This window comes from Notolabrus celidotus, chromosome 6 (genome assembly GCF_009762535.1).
Source record: "Notolabrus celidotus isolate fNotCel1 chromosome 6, fNotCel1.pri, whole genome shotgun sequence".
Taxonomy (NCBI): domain Eukaryota; kingdom Metazoa; phylum Chordata; class Actinopteri; order Labriformes; family Labridae; genus Notolabrus; species Notolabrus celidotus.
Genome location: NC_048277.1, coordinates 478,243 through 498,880, shown reverse-complemented (window position 1 = coordinate 498,880; position 20,638 = coordinate 478,243). Strand labels below are relative to the sequence as shown.

Genomic DNA, 20,638 nt, shown 5'->3' with positions numbered 1-20,638 from the left:
GTTCTCTCTCCACCTCCTCAACCCCTCTTATTCTCACAAATCTCTCACTTCATTCACCTTGCCTGTCTCTGCCTCGCCTTTCCTCTCTCCCTCTCCACACACATCAGAATCAGAATCAGCTTTATTCGCCAAGTATGCTTGAACACACAAGGAATTTGACTTTAGTAAACTGTGCTCTCTTTGTACAAGGCATAGGAATAAGAATAAGAATAAGAACTACAATAAAAAAAAAATAGAAAAATGTAATAACAATAACCTTAGCTATAAATACAAAGAAACAACAAATAGGCTTGACTAATATGTACAGGCTAAAATAATATGATAAAGTGCAGTGGTGAGTAGCAGAGGTAGTTTTACATTATAAAATAGAAGTTAAATAATACAAAAATTAGAAATATGGAATTCTGCTTGGAGTTTGTTGCATTGTGTATCTACATGTATATTTACAGAGAGTATTTATCTGACAGGTATGACACTGTTATGGTTTAGTGTTCATCAGAGTGACAGCCTGGGGGAAGAAACTGTTCTTATGGCGGGTTGTTTTGGCGCACAGTGATTTGTAGCGCCTGCCGGAGGGGAGGAGTTTGAAGAATTTGTGTCCAGGGTGTGAGGGGTCAGCGGTGATGCTACCTGCCCGTTTCCTGGCCCGGGACCGGTACAAGTCCTGGATGGGGGGCAGGTCGACACCGATGATTTTCTCTGCAGTCCTTATAGTCCGTTGCAGTCTGTGTTTGTCTAGTTTGGTTGCAGAGCCAAACCAGACAGTGATGGAGGTGCACAGAACAGACTGGATGATGGAGGTGTAGAACATGATCAGCAGCTCCTGGGGCAGGTTGAACTTCCTGAGCTGACGCAGGAAGTACATCCTCTGCTGGGCCTCTTTTCTGATAGTGTCTATGTGGGAGGTCCACCTCAGGTCCCGGGAAATAGTGGATCCAAGGAACCTGAAAGAGTCCACAGTAGACACAGTGCTGTTCAGGATGGTGAGGGGGGGGCTTCTCCTGAAGTCCACTGTCATCTCTACTGTCTTGAGCGGGTTCAGCTCCAGATGGTTCTGACTACACCAGAGAGCCAGCTGTTCCACCTCCTGTCTGTAAGCAGACTCGTCTCCGTCCTGGATGAGACCGATGACGGTGGTGTCGTCTGCGAACTTCAGGAGTTTCACCGAGGCGTCCCCTGAGGTGCAGTCATTGGTGTAGAGGGAGAAGAGCAGTGGGGAGAGAACACATCCCTGTGGGGCGCCAGTGCTGATGGTCCGGGTGCTGGATTTGATGCTCCCCAGCCTCACCTCCATCAACTTTAACATTATTATTATTATTATTATTATCTAATATCGCTTTTACACACTACTCGTCGCATTCACCCATTCACACCCATTCAATCACTGATGGTAGAGGCTGCTATAGTAAGGGACCTGCACAAGGACACTACGGCATGTGACTGTAGGAGCTGGGATAGAACCGCCAACCTTTCGATTGATAGGCAACTGACTCTACCCAAACAGAGAACACAAGAATAGACTAAGAAACAAAACAAGAGACGTGGATCACTAAACACTCAAGAGAGACAAAGGAGAACTAATACAGAATAAACACGGGGAGGAACCAAGACATGAAACACAAGAACTAAACTGAACTAAACATAGACTCATAAGAGTATTATCACAAGATAAAGTAGAGAAATGCTGTCTGGTGTGCTTTGGTCCTCAGCTCCAACATAGTTTGTGTGTGTGTGTGTGTGTGTGTGTGTGTGTGTGTGTGTGTGTGTGTGTGTGTGTGTGTGTGTGTGTGTGAGAGTGAGGGTGGAGACCTGAGAGGAGATAAGTCCTGTCCATGTATGGAAGAAGAGTTCAGGGCTCTAAACACCGCCTGTAGTTTGCATGTTCTCTGAAAGACTGAAAGTGAAAAACTTCACTATGTAAATTACTTTACTTAGAGTCTCTGCTGCCAGGTAAATATTTATTTTATAACACATAAAGCAACTTTGATACAGACAGCTGATGGGCAGGGAGCATGTTTCTCCTACAGAGAGCAGAGTGACACTGAGGAACTAGACCTGAACCAGAAGCCAAACCCAAACCCAGGATACAGAGGTTCAGTGAAGGTGGTGCTGAAGGTGTGGAGGTGGATCAGAGAGTCAGAAGAGACTCTGTAGAAGGACAGAGTGCCAGCAGGATAGTCCACATACACTGCTACTCTGTGAGAGGAGGAGGAGGAGGAGGAAGAGGAGGAGGAGGAGGAGGAGGAGGAGGAGGAGGAGGAGGAGGAGGAGGAGGAGGAGAGGGAGGTCACTGTGTCATTGTGATAGACTGTGTAAGTACCATCAGAGATACTCAGTCTCCAGGACTGATCGTTCCTTCCGAACACACATTCCACGCTGCCTCCTCTTCTCCTGATTCCTCTGTAGCTCACTGATACATCCACGTGACCTCTCCACTCCACCTCCCAGTAACAGCGGCCGCTCAGAGCATCTCTGCACAGCAGCTGAGGCCACTCGTCAAACCTGTCCGGATGGTCAGGATACGACTGGCTCTCCTCCACAAAGGTCAGGGTCCTGTTGCTGTCAGACAGTTTGATCTTCCTGTTCACAGTGTCAGTGTCCAGCACGAGTTCACAGTAGTCTGATGAAGAAGAGACAACATGGATGATCTGCTTGTGATGGACAGTTTGATGATGACTCAGATTCAAGATGGCTGAATATAAACAGAACAAACTGAATAACACTTACACTTCCTCAGACCTGGTTTCAACCACTGGACTCCAGCAGGCTCCACCCTGAAAGGGGAACAGGCGTCAGACCAAACACAGACAGTCTTAAAGGGGGGCACCATGAGCCCTGTCACAAGAGACAGGCTCCCCCTGTACCTTTGTGATGGGAACTACAGGGGACTGACCGACTGTTGAACCAGCTGATAACAGGGAGACCAGCGAGAACCTGCACACCTATGAACAAACCTGCCACTCATCTGGAGGATACGTCAAGTCTTTACCTGCTATATCAGAATCAACACTGATCCAGTCTCCAAGAACATACCTGGACATAGTCGCTCACAGACGGGCCATGAGCAAAGCAAAATGGGGCAGCAGTGAGGGGAGTGGACGCCAAAAGACTGAATAAACTGATCCGTAAGGCCAGTGATGTCGTCAGGATGGAGCCAGACTCTTTGACGGTGGTGACAGAGAGGAGGGCTCTGTCAAAGCTCCACGCCATCATGGACAACATCCACCACCCTCTCTACAATGTGCTGGTTAAACCATAGACTGTGTATAAAATGGATGTCATCTCACTCTGCTCAAAGTGAGGCCGCCACAAAAACTGCTCCCCCTGGTGGCTGACTGCAGTATAGGTCAAAAACTCTGTCTCCCCTATTCATTTGAAGCGGGCTGCAGTCGAAGTTTAAAAAATAAAAACACGTGGTACGAATGTTTCTGTCATCCGTATGCTGTGGTGATATGTAGTTATTATTTGACTGTTTTGTGTTCAAGGACTCTTTTTTCTGAAAAGTGTCTTTTTCTTTAGTTATTAGAGGTTAAAAAACGGGGTTTTACACCCGGGTTTACTTTGATTGACAGCTGCCGTAGAGAGAATCTCCGTACGACCTTGGGATGCTACGCTGTAGGGCGGAGCTTGTTACCGTGGAAACACACAAATTACCTACAGTCATGGCCAAAAGTTTTGAGAATGACACAACTATTAATGTTCACAAAGTCTGCTGTTTCAGTTTTTATAATGGCAATTTGCATATACTCCAGAATGTTATGAGGAGTGATCAGCTCAACTGCAATTAATTGCAAAGTCCCTCTTTGCCTTGAAAATGAACTTTATCACCAAAAACACATTTCCACTGCATTTCAGCCCTGCCACAAAAGGACCAGCTAACATCATTTCAATGACACACAGGTGTCACACACATTAACACAGGTGTGGGTGTGGATGAGGACAAGGCTGGTGATCAATCTGTCATGATTAAGTGACTGGACACTTTAAAAGGAAGATGGTGCATGACACCATTGTTCCTCATCTGTTAGCCATGGTTACCTGCAAGGAAACACGTGCAGCCATCATTGCATTGCACAAAAAGGGCCTAACAGGGAAGTTTATAGCAGCGAGTAAGATTGCACCTCAGTCAACCGTCTATCGAATTATCAAGAACTTCAAGGAGAGAGGTTCAATTGTTGCCAAACAGGCTCAAGGGCGCACAAGAAAGTCCAGCAAGCGCCAGGACCGTCTCCTGAAGGTGTTACAGCTGCGGGATCGGGCCACCACCAGTGCAGAGCTTGCTCAGGAATGGCAGCAGGCAGGTGTGAGTGCATCTGCACGCACAGTGAGGCGAAGACTTTTGGAGGAAGGCCTGGTGTCAAGGAGGGCAGCAAAGAAGCCACTTCTCTCCAGTAAAAACATCAGGGACAGACTGATATTCTGCAGAAGGTACAGGGACTGGACTGCTGAGGACTGGGGTAAAGTCATTTTCTCTGATGAATCCCCTTTCCGATTGTTTGGGGCATCTGGAGGAAGGCTTGTTCGGAGAAGACGAGGTGAGCGCTACCATCAGTCCTGTCTCTTGCCAACAGTGAAGCATCCTGAGACCATTCATGTGTGGGGTTGCTTTTCGGTCAAGGGAGTGGGCTCTCTCACAATCTTGCCTAAAAACACAGCCATGAATAAAGAATGGTACCAGAACGTCCTCCGAGAGCAACTTCTCCCAACCATCCAAGGGCAGTTTGGTGATGAAGAATGCCTTTTCCAGCATGATGGAGCACCTTGCCATAAAGCAAAAGTCATAACAAAATGGCTCGGGGAACAAAACATTAAGATTTTGGGCCCTTGGCCAGGAAACTCCCCAGATCTTAATCCCATTGAGAACTTGTGGTCAATCCTCAAGAGGCGGGTGGACAATCAAAAACCCACAAATTCTGACAAACTCCAAGCATTGATTATGCAAGAATGGACTGCCATCAGTCAGGATTTGGTTCAGAAGTTGATTGACAGCATGCCAGGGAGAATTGCAGAGGTCTTGAAAAAGAAGGGTCAACACTGCAAATATTGACTTATTGCATGAATTCTGTGTAATTCTCAATAAAAGCTTTTGATACTTATGAAATGCTTCTAATTGTATTTCATTATACCATAGAAACATCTGACAAAAACACCTAAAAACCCTGAAGCAGCAGACTTTGTGAAAATGTAATATTTGTGTCATTCTCAAAACTTTTGGCCGTGACTGTACTGCTCAGACTCTGGCTGCAGAAAATATACAAGATGGCAGCGTTCTGGAAAGGGATATTTTGGCTTCAAAACCGTTCTATGGGAAGAGGCGGAGCGATGCTGTCCATTATATATACAGTCTACGCTGAATCACAGGAGCACATTCAGTGAGAGACTCATTCCCCCTAAATGCACCACAGAACACCACAGGAAGTCATTCCTACCTGTGACAATCAGACTCTGCAACTCCTCCCTCTGATCCCTGAACTACAACCTGTACTCTGTACAATAACCGTACAATTCACTGTGCATCTTATTTTATTCCTTCTTGCTATTTTTATTCTCTTCTTAAAATTTTGACTTTTTTTCATACTGTTTAAAAGAGCATGCTGTAACAACTGAATTTCCCCCTGGGATAAATAAAATTTTTCTGATTCTGATTCTGATTCTGAAAGCACACCTCTTCATGATGATTCAGAACCATCTGATGTCATTAAAACGGAGTGTTTCTCTATTCGTGTCCACACATCTGTGGGAATGCTGCCTGAGGCCGAGTGATTTTGCTTCAAAGACGACTAGGACATGTTGAAACATCTAGACCTTTAAATCCAGCCTGTCTGTCCTCACTGGTGACACAGAGAGGTTTAAATCCACCTTGGGAAGACCTTCACATCTTTGAACCCTCATTATCGTTAGCACCAATGTTAATTTTGGCAGCTATTTTAGATTTAGTCTTAGTCTTTAGGTGAAAATGCCTGTTAGTTTCAGTCACATTTTAGTCTTTTCAGCCCTTTATAGTATTAACATTTTCTCTCTTTAAAATAATAAAAATCCTCAATGAAGATGAGACAGATGCATGGAGGAGGGAGAGCTGGTTCATAAAGCACAACTGCTGCAGGTAGTGAACAAGCTAATACTGCTAACCCTCAAATAATAACTCAGCCTATCACAGGAAGTCATCACTTTTATTTCTGAAGATTAGACGCACAGTGGGGGAAAATATGAATTCTTAATGTCTCGTCATCGTCTCGTCAACAAAAACTAAACATACGTTCGTCAGAGTTTTTATTATCAGTGATGCTGTTTATCTCGTCATAGTCTTGTTTCCGTCATGAAAAAATTGGTTCGTTGTCAAATATTTATCGTCAGAATTTTCGTTTACAAAATTAACACTGCTTAGCACTAAATTCCTCAGTGGAGACATTGCTGATGACCTGAGCGTTAAATAAGCACCTCAAACCCATAACATTTAACTTCATTAATTTTTGTATTCATTTCAATTTATTTATTGTATTTTATATTATTTATTTTATTATTGTAATTTTATTCATTTGTTTTTATTTCATTCTATTGTAATGTTTTGATATTATGTTGTATTCCCTCTTTATGTTACCATGGATGGGGGTGGTGGGGGATTCTATTAATCAGTATATGTCATCACTGTGAATTATTACTGTTGTATTGAAAAATCTATCAATGAACTTTGTTTAAAAAAAAAAAAAAGCACATCAACAGCCTTAACTATGTGAGGAGAACCAGCCTCTGTAATCCACGCCTTCAACAGAGACACCATCCAGAGCACACTGACCAGCAGCAGCGTGAACTACGCATACAAAGGAAATGTCTCTGGCTCTGTCAGACTGGCCTCTGCCTACCTAAGCGTGTCTAGACTGCATCGTGGATCCTCCAGTCCTGCAGAAACCAGCATGATCCCCGAGTCTCCTGGATGGTTGTAGCTCAGGTCCAGCTCTCTGAGGCAGGAGGGGTTGGAGCTCAGAGCTGAGGCCAGAGAAGCACAGCCTTCCTCTGTGATCAGACATCCTGACAGCCTGCAGACACAGAAAACAGCTCATCTGAAGGTACTGAGGACACAACTGATAACATTCAGCAAGGGGACAGTCTGTTAAAGACCGTGACACTTCAAAGCCTAAAACAGGGCTGCCTTTCACAACCCAGACATGATTAAGACACAGAGGGAAATCATCAAGAGTATTTTAAATCAAACATCTGACCTCAGAGTTTCCAGAGAACAAGGCAGACTTTTGAGTCCAGCAGACAGATTCTTCACTCCTGAGTCCTGCAGGGTGTTGTTGCTCAGGTCCAGCTCTCTCAGACTGGAGGACTGAGAGCTGAGGACTGAGGACAGAGCCTCACAGCTTCTCCCTGACAGGTTACAGCCGCTCAGTCTGGAGAGAAGCAACGTCATTAAAAACAGATGGGTCTGATTAGAAATCATCATCACATCATCACATGGATGTTCAATCTAGAGTATATGCTTGCTGCTCACAGCAGAAGATACAAGAGTGAGAGTAGCATACTTGCCAACATTGGACTGTGAAAAATAGGGAGACTTTCTGGAGTATTATAAAATCAGCCTATACCCAACAGCCCCGTCCATATATAACCCAGTCAAATAACTTTTAATGTCTCTTCATTTCAAGGTTTGCAGTAAAATATACAGCAATGAAAACATACAACATTTAAAAAATCCATGTCTTACAAATATGACAAAATTCATCAACATGTTGAAGAGCGAGAGTAGAGTAACGCACACATATTCCAGGTAGTGGCTTCGATGGCACCATATTTTGATGTTAATACCATTATAGTATTATTTCATTAAGTAACAAGTACAGGAGTCTCTGTAACATGAATCTACATCTCTGAGCTTTTTAAAGTCCTTTATCTGGGTCCTTTAAATCCTATTTATTACCTACAGCTAAATGTGATCTGACCTACAGTAACCTCTGCATCCTCAGCCTCTGCTGCTTTCTGCTCTTTATTTAAGGAAGGAAGGAAGATATTTCCTCTGCATCTCCACCTGAGGTTATCAGGTAGAGTTTAGTGATGTCATAACTTCACCTGTGATATTGTGATAATGACACTGTCATCACTCTGTCATCAGATTCACACAGCTCTAAACTCTCCTGATGAACTTTAAAGAGGATGCTGCGTTTTTGCACATCCTAACTTAAGTTAGCAACAAGAACAGGGCTAACCCACATTAATGAGGGATGGATCAAATCTTTAAAAAGTGCAGAAGTTTGTTGAACTCAGAACAATTCATGTAATAAACACTTCAGGAACTGGTGTCACAGATCTACCTGTCGCCCAGTGTCTGTGTGTCTGTGTTTACCTGCTGTCAGAAACCATGTCATGCAGCAACTTATGGATCAAACCATCTACAGGGAGAGGAGGGGTCGACGTTTTTTTTGGTTTCAAGTAGAGGACTTCTTGAAAAACGGTTAGAGATTAGAGGATCCTATTAAAAAATATAGTATCAAAATTAAATAAAGGTTTGAAAAAAAATTAAGGTATTAAAATATCTGATGGGGCACATGCCCCAACAGATATTTACCCCCCCCCCCCATAGAAGTTGAGGGACACTCATTTGATTGACATCAACGTGAAATAGGGAGATTATTGGGAGAAAACAACTCGGGAGTACAGCTGGAGAATAAGTTAAAGGTGACATATCATGCAAAATTGACTTTTTAATGGTTCTCTACCTGAAATATGTTTCCCTGGCATGTCTACAAACCCCACGAGAATGAAAAAAATCCATTCTGCCCCTGTTCTGATTTCTACACCTTTCTGTAAATGTGTGTGAAACGAGCCGTTTCAGACTTCAGTGTTTTTGTTACGTAACAACAATATCCGGTCTGTCACGGAGTCAGAGCTCGGAGCTTGTTCAGCCCATAGACTGTATAAAATAATACTGAATCCCTCCTCTGTTTTTCATTACCTGCACAAATGTGTGCTAACAAGGAGCTTAGGAGGGAGGCATGCTAGTTGTAGGCTGTCTTAATAAACACAAAGGTCGGTTTTACTCCCCACGTCTGCAGATTTGAAGATATAGTGGATGATTTTTATTTGTCATTGATAAGTGCTAGCGCTAATTAGCATAGCCACATAGCTATATGCTCATAGCTATAGCTGTAGCTGTAGCTGTAGCTGTAGCTGTGTACCAAGACACACGTCGACATACTGACAAATAAAACAACAAGAAACACTAAATCTGTGACCAATCCTTCAGAAAAGGTCCTGCTGCCTTTCTGGTAGAGGTCGGTTTTACTCCCCACGTCTGCAGATTTGAAGATCTAGTGGATGATTTTTATTTATCATGGATAAGTGCTAGCGCTAGTTAGCATAGCCACATAGCTACATGTTCGTAGCTGTGTACCAAGACACACGTCTACATACTGACAAATAAAACAACAAGAAACACTAAATCTATGACCAATCCTTCAGAAAGGTCCTGCTACAGGCGCCTCTCCGTCAGGATCAGAATCAGAGGGTTGAAGTAACGCGATCTCTGAGCAGCCGTGTGTATTCAGCCAACATGTAAACATTAGATCAACGTGCCGGAGAGCCGAGGCACATCCACTTCCTGAGGGGGCGTGGTCAGAGGGAAAACAGTGTTTTGATGAGGAATGAAGAAGAGGACTTTTCAGGCAGACCAAAATCTGATTTCAAAGTGTTTTTTTGAGCATAAACTTTAAAGACATGTTTTGGGGACCTCTTAGACCAATATATGTTGATGAAAAAAGCGTGATATGTCCCCTTTAAAAAGTGGTAGACTCCCGCCTAAATCAGGAGTGTTGGCAGGTCTGAGAGTAGACACCCATGAGTTTGTGGACTTGGTTCTATGTTGGAGAACTTTGAGTTGCTCTCTTTGGATTTTAAATAATTACCTACAAGTCATGTTCATAAATGACTCACATACAAGGCGACATAGCATGACAATTCCTGGTGCTGAACCTGAACCTATCTTCATCTGTCTTGGACAAATCTGTATCTACAGTCTTGAGCTTTGTCTTATAACACCAAAGTAGATTGAGTCAGCAGGATGTCTGGGCAAAACTTTTATCACGGTCGACAAAGCTTCAAATACTAAAAAGAATAGGAGTTAAGAATAAAACTCGTCCTGCTTGTGGAGAACGTCAGCAACAATGCCTTGAGGATTCAGACCTCCCTGTGGAGGTCCTGCAAGCATGTCACCTGACCCTGAAACCGAACGGAGTAACACATCGCATCGTGGACCTGATCAAAACCTTTCTGAAAAGTTGGAGGACTCATGGCCAGAAATTAGGAGGTATATAATACCTTTCACATCCTGTTGCCCTGGGACCAGAGGATGGATAGGAATGAAGCCCATACCAGAGGACGGCTGTTGAATCTGCAAAGAAGTTACTGAAATGTCACTCCAGATATATCTTACCTCAGAGTTTGCAGCTTACAGTTTGGACTCTCCAGTCCTGCAGACAGATTCTTCACTCCTGAGTCCTGCAGGGTGTTGTTGCTCAGGTCCAGCTCTCTCAGACTGGAGGACTGAGAGCTGAGGACTGAGGACAGAGCCTCACAGCTTCTCCCTGACAGGTTACAGCCTCTCAGTCTGCAGAGACATGATCAAAGGTTAAACAGAAACAGTTGATCTCTCATTACCCTTTGAAAAAGAAGAAGTAAATGCAAACATGCAGCAGCTTACACAGCTTTCTTTGAGGCCTTGATCACCGGCACAAGAAACAAGAGAGCCTCCTCTGAAGCAGAGTATTTCTTCAGGTCAAACACGTCCAGATCTTTCTCAGAGGACAGTAAGATGAAGACCAGAGCTGACCACTGAGCAGGAGACAGTTTCTCTCTGGGAAGTCTTCCTGAACCAAGGTACTGCTGGATCTTCTCTATTAGAGAACGATCATTCAGCTCATTCAGACAGTGGAACAGGTTGATGCTTCTCTCTGGACTGGGGTTCTCTTCAATCTTGTCCTTAATATGCTGGACTACATCCTGGATGCTCTGTGAGATTCCCCCCGTCACTGCCAGCAGACCTCTCAGGAGGGTCTGATTGGTCTGCAGTGAAAGACCCAGGAGGAAGCGCAGGAACAAGTCCAGGTGTCCGTTTGGACTCTGTAAGGCCTGGTCCACAGCACTCTGGTAGAACTGTGTAAGTGCAGATCCATGGTAGATTGTTGGTTCTTCTTCCATCAGGTTGAGTCCAGAGTTGGTGAAGGTCAGATGGACATGAAGAGCAGCCAGAAACTCCTGAACGCTCAGGTGGATGAAGCAGAACACCTGGTCCTGGTACAGTCCTCTCTCCTCTCTGAAGATCTGTGTGAACACTCCTGAGTACCAAGAGGCTTCCTTGATATTGATGCCACACTCTGTCAGGTCGGACTCATAGAAGATCAGGTTTCCTTTCTGCAGCTGATCAAAAGCCAGTTTTCCCAGAGACTGGATCATCTTCCTGCTCTCTGGACTCCAGAGTGGATCAGTCTCTGCTCCCCCATCGTACTTGCTCTTTAGTTTGGACTGGACAACCAGGAAGTGGATGTACACCTGAGTCAGGGACCTGGGCAGCATTCCTCTCTTAATGGTCTTCAGCACATCCTCCAGAACTGTAGCAGTGATCCAGCAGAAGACCGGGATGTGGCACATGATGTGGAGGCTTCGGGATGTCTTGATGTGGGAGATGACTCTGTTGGCCTGCTCCTGGTCTCTGAACCTCTTCCTGAAGTACTCCTCCTTCTGAGGGTCAGTGAACCCTCTGACCTCTGTCACCATGTCAACACACTCAGGAGGGATCTGATTGGCTGCTGCAGGTCGTGTGGTGATCCAGAGGCGAGCAGAGGGGAGCAGGTTCCCCCTGATGAGGTTTGTCAGCAGCACATCAACTGAGGTGGACTCTGTAGCATCAGTCAGGATCTGATTGTTGTGGAAGTCCAGAGGAAGTCGACACTCATCCAGACCATCAAAGATGAAGAGAACCTGGAACTCTTCAAACCTGCAGAGTCCTGCTTCTCTGGTCTGAGTAAAGAAGTAATGAACAAGTTCCACCAAGCTGAACTTTCTCTCTCTCAGCACATTCAGCTCTCTGAAAGTGAAGGGTAATGTGAACTGGATGTCCTGGTGGTCTTTGTCTTCAGCCCAGTCCAGAGTGAACTTCTGTGTTAAGACTGTTTTCCCGATGCCAGCCACTCCCTTTGTCAGCACTGCTCTGATTGGTCCAGCTCTCTCAGGTAAGGGTTTAAAGACGTCTTCACATCTGATTTTTGTTACTGCTTTCCTGGATGCTGCTTCAATCTGTCTGACCTCATGTTCATCATTGACCTCTCCAGTCCCTCCCTCTGTGATGTAGAGCTCTGTGTAGATCTGGTTCAGGAGGGTTGGGGTTTCTGTTTTAGCGGTCCCCTCAAACACACACTGGAACTTCTCCTTCAAGTGAGACTTCAGTTTGTGCTGACAAACCAACCCAGGAGGTCCTGATTAAACAGGTAAGACATAAAACAGTAAGTCCTTCCATAGATATCCTGTATGTTTACTGACTGGATTAGAGAATGGTTGGTCAGTATTTAATGATTAAACCCTCTTACTGCTCTGCAGATAGTCAGCCAGCTCCTCCTGCTTCATCCTCCTCAGGAAGTGCAGAGTGATCTCCAGAAAGGCCTCTCTGCTCCTCCTCTGCTCTTCATCATCATCACTGTCCATCGCCTCCTCACCCTCCTCCTGACTCTCTGAACACGTTGTAGAATCTGAACTCAGACCTTTGCGGATCTTCTTCAGCTCCTGCTTTACAAAGATGACGATATTCTTCTCCAACACCTGAAACGAGATGTTAAATCATTAAAACTGAAAACATTGATCCACTCACAGCTCCAGTCTGTCAGGCTGAATGGTGCAGCATGGAGATTATTGAGAGCAGAACAAGTGTAAAGGTAGCACTTCTACATGTACAGACCTTCAATATGGAGTCCAGGTGAGTTTGCGGCTGCTGGGCAGACGGACCAATAGGAACCTCTGAGCTCTGCAGGTCGGCTCTGTGGAGAGATCATGAAACTAAGCTTTGTCTGCTCACTTCCATAATAACAATCTGGTGAGAGCATCACTTACTCTGGTTCAGCATGATCTTTAAAATAAATGAAGAAATCCTTTGAACAGTCACTCTTGTAGGACACACAGCTGGGTCCAGGTTCAGACTCAGGATCACCAGAGGATGGTTCCCTTTTAAACCTGTTGGATAAAGAGGAAGACAACAAGACTCTAAGACTGCTGCAGGAAGTTAAGAAAAGATCCAACACACACAAGTGCAGTGAGACCACAAGCTCCAGACTCTGAGCCACTGAAGACCTGACCAGAGTCACAAACAGAAGACTGGTCCTAACTAGATCCTGTGCTAGACCAGAGTCACAAACTGAATACTTAACCTAACCAGGTCCTTTACTGGATCAGAGTCACAAACAGAATACTGGTCCTAACCAGATCCTGTGCTAGGCCAGAGTCACAATTGTTCCGTTGCTTAGCGCCGCTCGAGTGGCTGCTTGTTGCAGCAGCTCTCTCTTCGTTGTTCTTTTTTCATATCTGTTTAGTTCTCTTTGTATTTGGAGCCTGTCAGGACTTTTAATGACTCATTTGTTGGCCATAGACACCAAATTGGCTACGTTTGTAGTGTTTTTTTTACAGTTTTTTTTCCTGTGTGTGTCAGGAGATCCTGCGTGTATCCATGGTAACATTGTTTACATTGTTATGCTGATGGTACTCAGCTCTACTTATCAGTGAAGCCAGAAGAAACCAATCAGTTATCTAAATTAGTTGCTTGTCTAAAAGACATAAAGACCTGGATGACCAGAAATTTCTTACTGCTAAACTCAGGAAAAACTGAAGTGATTGTTATCGGCCCCAAACACCTCAGAGAGACTTTTTCTAATAATATAAGTACCTTAGACGGCATTAGTCTGGCATCCAGCACCTCGGCTAGGAATCTAGGAGTCCTATTTGATCAAGATTTATCCTTCAAGTCCCAAATTCAGCAAATCTCAAGGTCAGCCTATTTTCACTTGCGCAATATTTCTAAAATTAGAAACTTCCTATCTCAGAGCGACGCAGAAAAACTAGTCCATGCATTTGTTACCTCCAGGTTAGATTACTGTAACTCCCTCTTATCAGGCTGCCCCAATAAGTCTCTAAAGATTCTTCAGCTAGTTCAAAACGCTGCAGCTCGAGTATTGACTAGAACTAGGAAGAGGGAGCACATTTCTCCAGTGTTAGCTTCTCTACACTGACTCCCAATAAAATGTAGAATAGAATTTAAAATCCTTCTTTTAACCTACAAAGCCCTTAAAAATCAGGCACCCTCGTATCTTAAAGAGCTCATAGTGCCCTATAACCCCTCTAGAACTCTACGCTCCCAACATGCAGGCTTGCTAGTTGTACCTAAAATCTCTAAAAGTAGTATGGGAGGTAGAATCTTCAGTTATCAGGCCCCTCTCCTTTGGAATCATCTACCAGTCAGGGTCCGGGAGGCAGACACCCTCTCCACTTTTAAGAGTAGACTTAAAACTTTCCTTTTTGATAAAGCTTATAGTTAGAGCTGGATCAGGCTTGGACCAGCTTTTGTCATGCTGCTATAGGCCAAGACTGCCGGGGGAACTGGCACACTGACACACTGGGATCCTAGCTCACCTTCTTCCCCCCAACCCCTTCATCACTTACTTTAACTCTGCCTGTCCCATTAAAGTTACTAACCATAGACCTTTCTGGAGTCCCTGAGCTCCCTTGTCTCGTAGATTCCTCTGAGCTGCCGTTGACGTCCTCCTGCTGTGGACGATCTGGACTCCAGCTGATACGGACGTGCTGGACTCCAGCGGCAACAGCTTCTACGACTCGTCTCATCACTATCACCTCTCTCTCTTACTCCCCTCTATCTGTCTTTCCAGACCCAACTCAGTCGAGGCATGATGGCTGTCTAACATGAGTCTGGTTCTGCCTGAGGTTTCTGCCTGTTAAAAGGAAGTTTTTCCTCACCACTGTAACTAGCTAAATACTGCGATGTGCAATGCTCATGGTGGATTAAGGTGGGGTCAGACTGAGTCTTACCCTGTCTTGGTGTTGGGTCTCTGTTCATAATTTGACATAGTGTGGTCTAGACCTCCTATGTTTGTAAAAGCGTCTTGAGATAACGTTTGTTGTGATTTGGCGCTATACAAATAAAGATTGATTGATTGATTGATTGATACGAGATCAGCTATTAGCAGCCCGTAGCATGTTGATGCTAAACAATGCTAGGCCCGATGTTCCCGGCGAGCTGAGGAGAAGGAGGCAAGGACGACGTGCTGGTACTGAGGTGCAAGCTAAAAAAGACGACACCGACCTGTCCTTCCACCCACCGTTATGGGGAATGTAAGATCTATCTATGATAAGGTGGACGAGCTAACCCAGCATCAGATTAGCATCATGCTAATAGAGCTAACACCAGACACGAACACCACATTAGAAGGATTTCACCTGCTGTGGGCTGAGACTGAACTAACTGGTGAAGAAGGCCAGCTCAGTCCTGGACCCTGTGGAGGTGGTGCCTGACAGGAGAATTATGGCCAAGCTGTCGTCTTTGATGAACATTTCTTTTCTATATATATTCTTGTTGAAATTCTTGTTCTGTACACCTTTTTGTTTGCTGCTGTAACTCCATGAATTTCCCCGTTGTGGGACAGATAAAGGAGTATCTTATCTTATCTTATCTTATCTTATCAAACTGAATACGTGTCCTAACCAGGTCCTTTACTGGACCAGAGTCACAAACTGAATACTGGTCTTAACCAGATCCTGTGCTAGACCAGAGTCACAAACTGAATATGTGTCCTAACCAGGTCCTTTACTGGACCAGAGTCACAAACAGAGTACTGGTCCTAACCAAGGGTCTCATTTATAAATAATGCTTATGCACAAAACGGGGCCTGAAACTGGCGTACACCAGTTTTCACGCTGACGGATACATGAATGCTGCAGTGACGTGCAGTCACTCCATATTTTAATTAAAATTTGTATTGTGGTCCTCCTGCAGTAAGAAACAAACAACAAGTCACAAACTGAAGACCTGTCCTCCAGTACAGGTCCTGTACTGGGGTCATCATCCATCCATTAGAGCATATGTGTCAAACTCAAGGCATTATCTTTGGCCCGCGAGATAATATCAAATTATTTATAGAGCTGGCCCGACGGTATTTTGCACTCACCACTAAAACTACAAGTCCCACAATGCACTGCATGTCAATCGAGGGCCCGCATGCGAGAGCCGTTACCTGACTCCGCTCATCATCAGCCTTATGAAGCTAGTCACCTGCAGTCAACTTTCAGATATCCCTCTCACCAAAAAATGGCTAAATGAAATGTGGACTTTGAAAACAGGGGGGTTCAAGACAGGTGGGAGGCAGAGTATATGCATGTGCGTAACAGAGGAACTTTTGGGATTAAGATCAATGCATGGCACAACTACGGGGAAAGATCTCTTTGAAGAGGTATCCAGATGTGTAAATGAAATGAGGCTGCCTTTGGATAAACGTGTGGGACTGACGACGGATGGAGCGCGCGCGAAGTGCAGGAAAAAGAGTGGATTAGTGGGCAGGATCCGGGAGAAGATGCGGGGGGAAAACAGCGCAGGTGAGCTGACAGGTTATCACTGCATCATACATCAGGAATCACTGTGTGGCAAAGCCTTGAAAATGGACCATGTGATGAGCATCATAACACGAGCAGTTAACTTCATAAGAGCCATAGGTTTAAATCAGCGCCAGTTCAAGTCTTTTCTGGAGGAGTTGGGTTCAGAACATGGTGACTTGCCCCATCACACAGAGGTGGAACATGGTGACTTGCCCCATCACACAGAGGTGGAATATGGTGACTTGCCCCATCACACAGAGGTGCGATGGCTAAGCCAGGGAAAAGTGCTGTAAAGGTGTCTCGAGTTGCGTGAGGAGATCTGTCAGTTCATGGAGAGCAAAGGGAAAGACACAACAGAGCCCCGCGATAGAAAGTTGCTGTGTGAAGAGGCGTTTCTGTGTGACATCACGAGCCATCTCAACGTGCTCAACCTGCAGCTTCAGGGGCGGGGCAATGAGATCACAGACATGTACGCTGCAGTGAGGGCTTTTAAAACCACGCAGATGCTGCAAGAAAACTTGAGCCATTTTCCGTGCTGCCAGACTACCTGTGTGAACAACTGTTCTCTTTGATGAAGTTCAACAAAACATCTCACAGGAGTCGTCTTACTGATGAACACCTTCACTCTATCCTGAGGATTTCCTCAGCTCAGAGCCTGACCCCAAACATTGATGAACTTGCATCCAAGATGAGATGCTGAGTATCTTAGACTAGTGTGCATCACAGAGCAGCAGACTGAGCTTTAATGTTTCCTTTTTGCACTTTTTCTTGCTACCACAGGACATTTTTGGTTTTCTTTGCAGAACTTTTTTTGCTAATGTTGGCCTGTGGAAAAATATTTTCAAAAGAAATTAGTAAAGCTCGTTCATTAGATAAGCTGCAGATTGAGCAATAAGAAATGAATGCAACATATTTTTAATTTATTTAATGTTTATAGGCAATAACTAAAGCTTTGCTAGTTCAATGTTTAATATGTGCAATAAGTTAATTTCAATAAGTTTTGCAATAAACATTAAACCAGTCCGGCCCCTGACTTGCACCGATTTTTTTATTTTGGCCCTCAGTGTATTTGAGTTTGACACCCCTGCATTAGAGTGTAAACATGAACAGTGATCGATTTTAACTCCACCTCTTTGCCTCACAGCCACCTTTGCCTTTAAAGTCAACCAAGCGATCCATTGAACAGTCACTCTTTAAGGACACACAGCTGGGTCCAGGTCCAGGTACAGGTCCAGGTTCAGGTTCAGGTTCAGGTCCAGGTCCAGGTCCAGATCCAGATCCAGGTGAACAATGAGGGGCTTTGGAGGGAGGGGCTCCCCTCTCTGTGTCTTCACACTGGTTCATGGCAGAGCCTTCAAACAACACAAACACATCTGTTCTTATTCGCTCCATCAGATGACTCAAATATTCAGAGACAGAGATAATCTGAAAACACCCTGAAGAGTCCGGTTCAACCAAACATCCTGTGTATATCGTTTAATCATCTACATTTTCACACCTGTGAATGCAGAGTGTACAGCTTTCTGTTATCAGACCCAAAACTCATGAATAAAGGATTTTATTCTACTGAAACTCTGAAGTGAGGCCCCCCTTTGTTCTGCTTTAAAACATCTGTAAATGAAGAAAGTGGTTCTCCCAGTGCTCAGTAGAGCCAGCTGGTAAAATAAGCCACCATGTCTGTTTCTGAGTGACTGCAAATAAAAGTCATCATGTGACCTCAATTTAAGGAAGTGTAGTAATTTACCCACATGTAGAGAAAAAGGAATCAGAAGGTTTTATTTTTGTCATTAAATGTGTCTTTAAGGTCAGGGACATAATGGAAAACAGTTTGTATGGAGAGCAACAGCAGGATGAACACAGTCCAGCGTAATGACGGCTCCCATGGTTGTTAATGTGAGGAAGATTTGTTTCTCTCTATAAACAGATATCTGCATGAAGAGCAGCTAACAATCTGTTCTAGTTCAAACATTTACACTGAGACACAAATCGGCTTGATGCTGTGTCACTGAAGACAATCAGTGTTTAGATTTCCTGACTTCCTGAATGCAGCATCAGAAATGATGGATCCCACCTCCATTCAACAAACAAACATTGTAGACGTAGTTTTCTGTCAAACCGAGTCATGCCTCATGTTCTCCAGTTTTCATACTTTCAACAGTAAAGGCTGTGAAGTGTTATTTCAGGGTACACTTAGGAACCTTAGCTTCACTCTGACTCTACACCCAAAGTATTTTAGAGTATTATTTCCTGACCTTCAGAGAAAGGTGGCGTTAAAGATGTACACCAACTAAACAAGTTACCTGAACAGGTGGAGCTGAAGATGGGCAGATTTCAGAGGATGGGGTTTTTACAGCTGCTGTGAGAAACTCTCTGATCAGTTTGAATACCTTAAAACAAAGAGAAGTTTCATTTAGTTTCATTTTCATTCCAGACACTCAGAGGCCTCATCCTGGAAGAGAGCACCTTTGACAATTAGTCATCAGTGATGGAGGGATAAGATTCAGAGAGTACAAACAGGAATGTCTGAGTCGCTTCATAAGGAATGTGTTCATGTTAAAGATCAGATTCATGATAACCTTGGGCTCTTTTCTGCTGCTCAGAGATTAACTTGGATTACAAACTCCTGATGGGTTATTTTTCTAAATCCAGAATAACCTTCTGATCTTCTTACACCAGGGCTCTGTTTTACAGATCTAACACCCTCTCTACCACGTCTCATCATCTCAGAACTAAAGGAAGGAAATTATGTAATCCTTCCTTTTTAAAACAGAGTCAGCTGTTTCCTGTTCCAGTCCTGAGTGAAGTGCGACTGAAGCACACATTTCAAATGTAGACGTGAATAAGAACACTCAGCCTGAGGACCTGTTGACAAAGAGGCTGGTGTTTGTTACCTGTTTGAATGGAATGAAGTTGAGCAGCAGGGCAAGGACAGACTCTTACCACACATTAATGAGGACCTGAGTAATTCTCCCCTCAAGGTTTTCTCACGTAAAGAACACCTCAGCTCATAAGGCGTGAGCTCACATAAAGGTTCCACCTTAAGGTGTCCAGTGACAGTGATGCCAAAACCAGGCAGCCCAGAGGGGGAGAACCAGTCAGAGTCAGAGTCAGAGACATGGTCAGAGTCACAGAACCATTCTGATGTCAGAATCAGATTAAGCACTTCACAATAGAATGAAGATTTAACATGATATAAACATTTGAGATCTTTACAGAAGTTATTTTTGGTTTGATCAATAATACTCCAACATGTCGGACTGATCAGGTCAATAATACTCCAACATGTCAGACTGATCAGATCAATAATACTCCAACATGTCGGACTGATCAGATCAATAATACTCCAACATGTCAGACTGATCAGATCAATAATACTCCAACATGTCAGACTGATCAGATCGATAATACTCCAACATGTCGGACTGATCAGATCAATAATACTCCAACATGTCAGACTGATCAGATCAATAATACTCCAACATGTCAGACTGATCAGATCAATAATACTCCAACATGTCAGACTGATCAGATCAATAATACTCCAACATGTCGGACTGATCAGATCAATAATACTCCGACATGTCGGACTGATCAGATCAATAATACTCCAACATGTCGGACTGATCAGATCAATAATACTCCAACATGTCGGACTGATCAGATCAATAATACTCCAACATGTCGGACTGATCAGATCAATAATACTCCAACATGTCGGACTGATCAGATCAATAATACTCCAACATATCAGACTGATCAGATCAATAATACTCCAACATGTCAGGCTGATCAGATCAATAATACTACAACATGTCGGACTGATCAGATCAATAATACTCCAACATGTCAGACTGATCAGATCAATAATAATCCAACATGTCGGACTGATCAGATCAATAATACTCCGACATGTCGGACTGATCAGATCAATAATACTCCAACATGTCGGACTGATCAGATCAATAATACTCCAACATGTCGGACTGAGCAGATCAATAATACT

General features: G+C 44.1%; 1 protein-coding gene across 1 annotated transcript; it reads right to left on the bottom strand.

The window, feature by feature from the left end:
* Positions 1–1,944: 1,944 nt before the first annotated feature.
* LOC117813864 (NLR family CARD domain-containing protein 3-like) lies at positions 1,945–20,281 on the bottom strand. Its single transcript, XM_034684913.1, has 11 exons — positions 18,936–20,281; positions 17,765–17,987; positions 13,093–13,212; positions 12,941–13,019; positions 12,576–12,804; positions 10,694–12,464; positions 10,427–10,600; positions 7,218–7,391; positions 6,861–7,034; positions 2,728–2,774; positions 1,945–2,620 (listed from the first exon to the last, which is right to left on the bottom strand). The coding sequence occupies exons 2-11, from the start codon at positions 17,977–17,979 to the stop codon at positions 2,022–2,024; spliced, it is 3,582 nt and encodes a 1,193-aa protein (XP_034540804.1). The 5' UTR covers positions 17,980–17,987; positions 18,936–20,281; the 3' UTR covers positions 1,945–2,021.
* Positions 20,282–20,638: the final 357 nt, after the last annotated feature.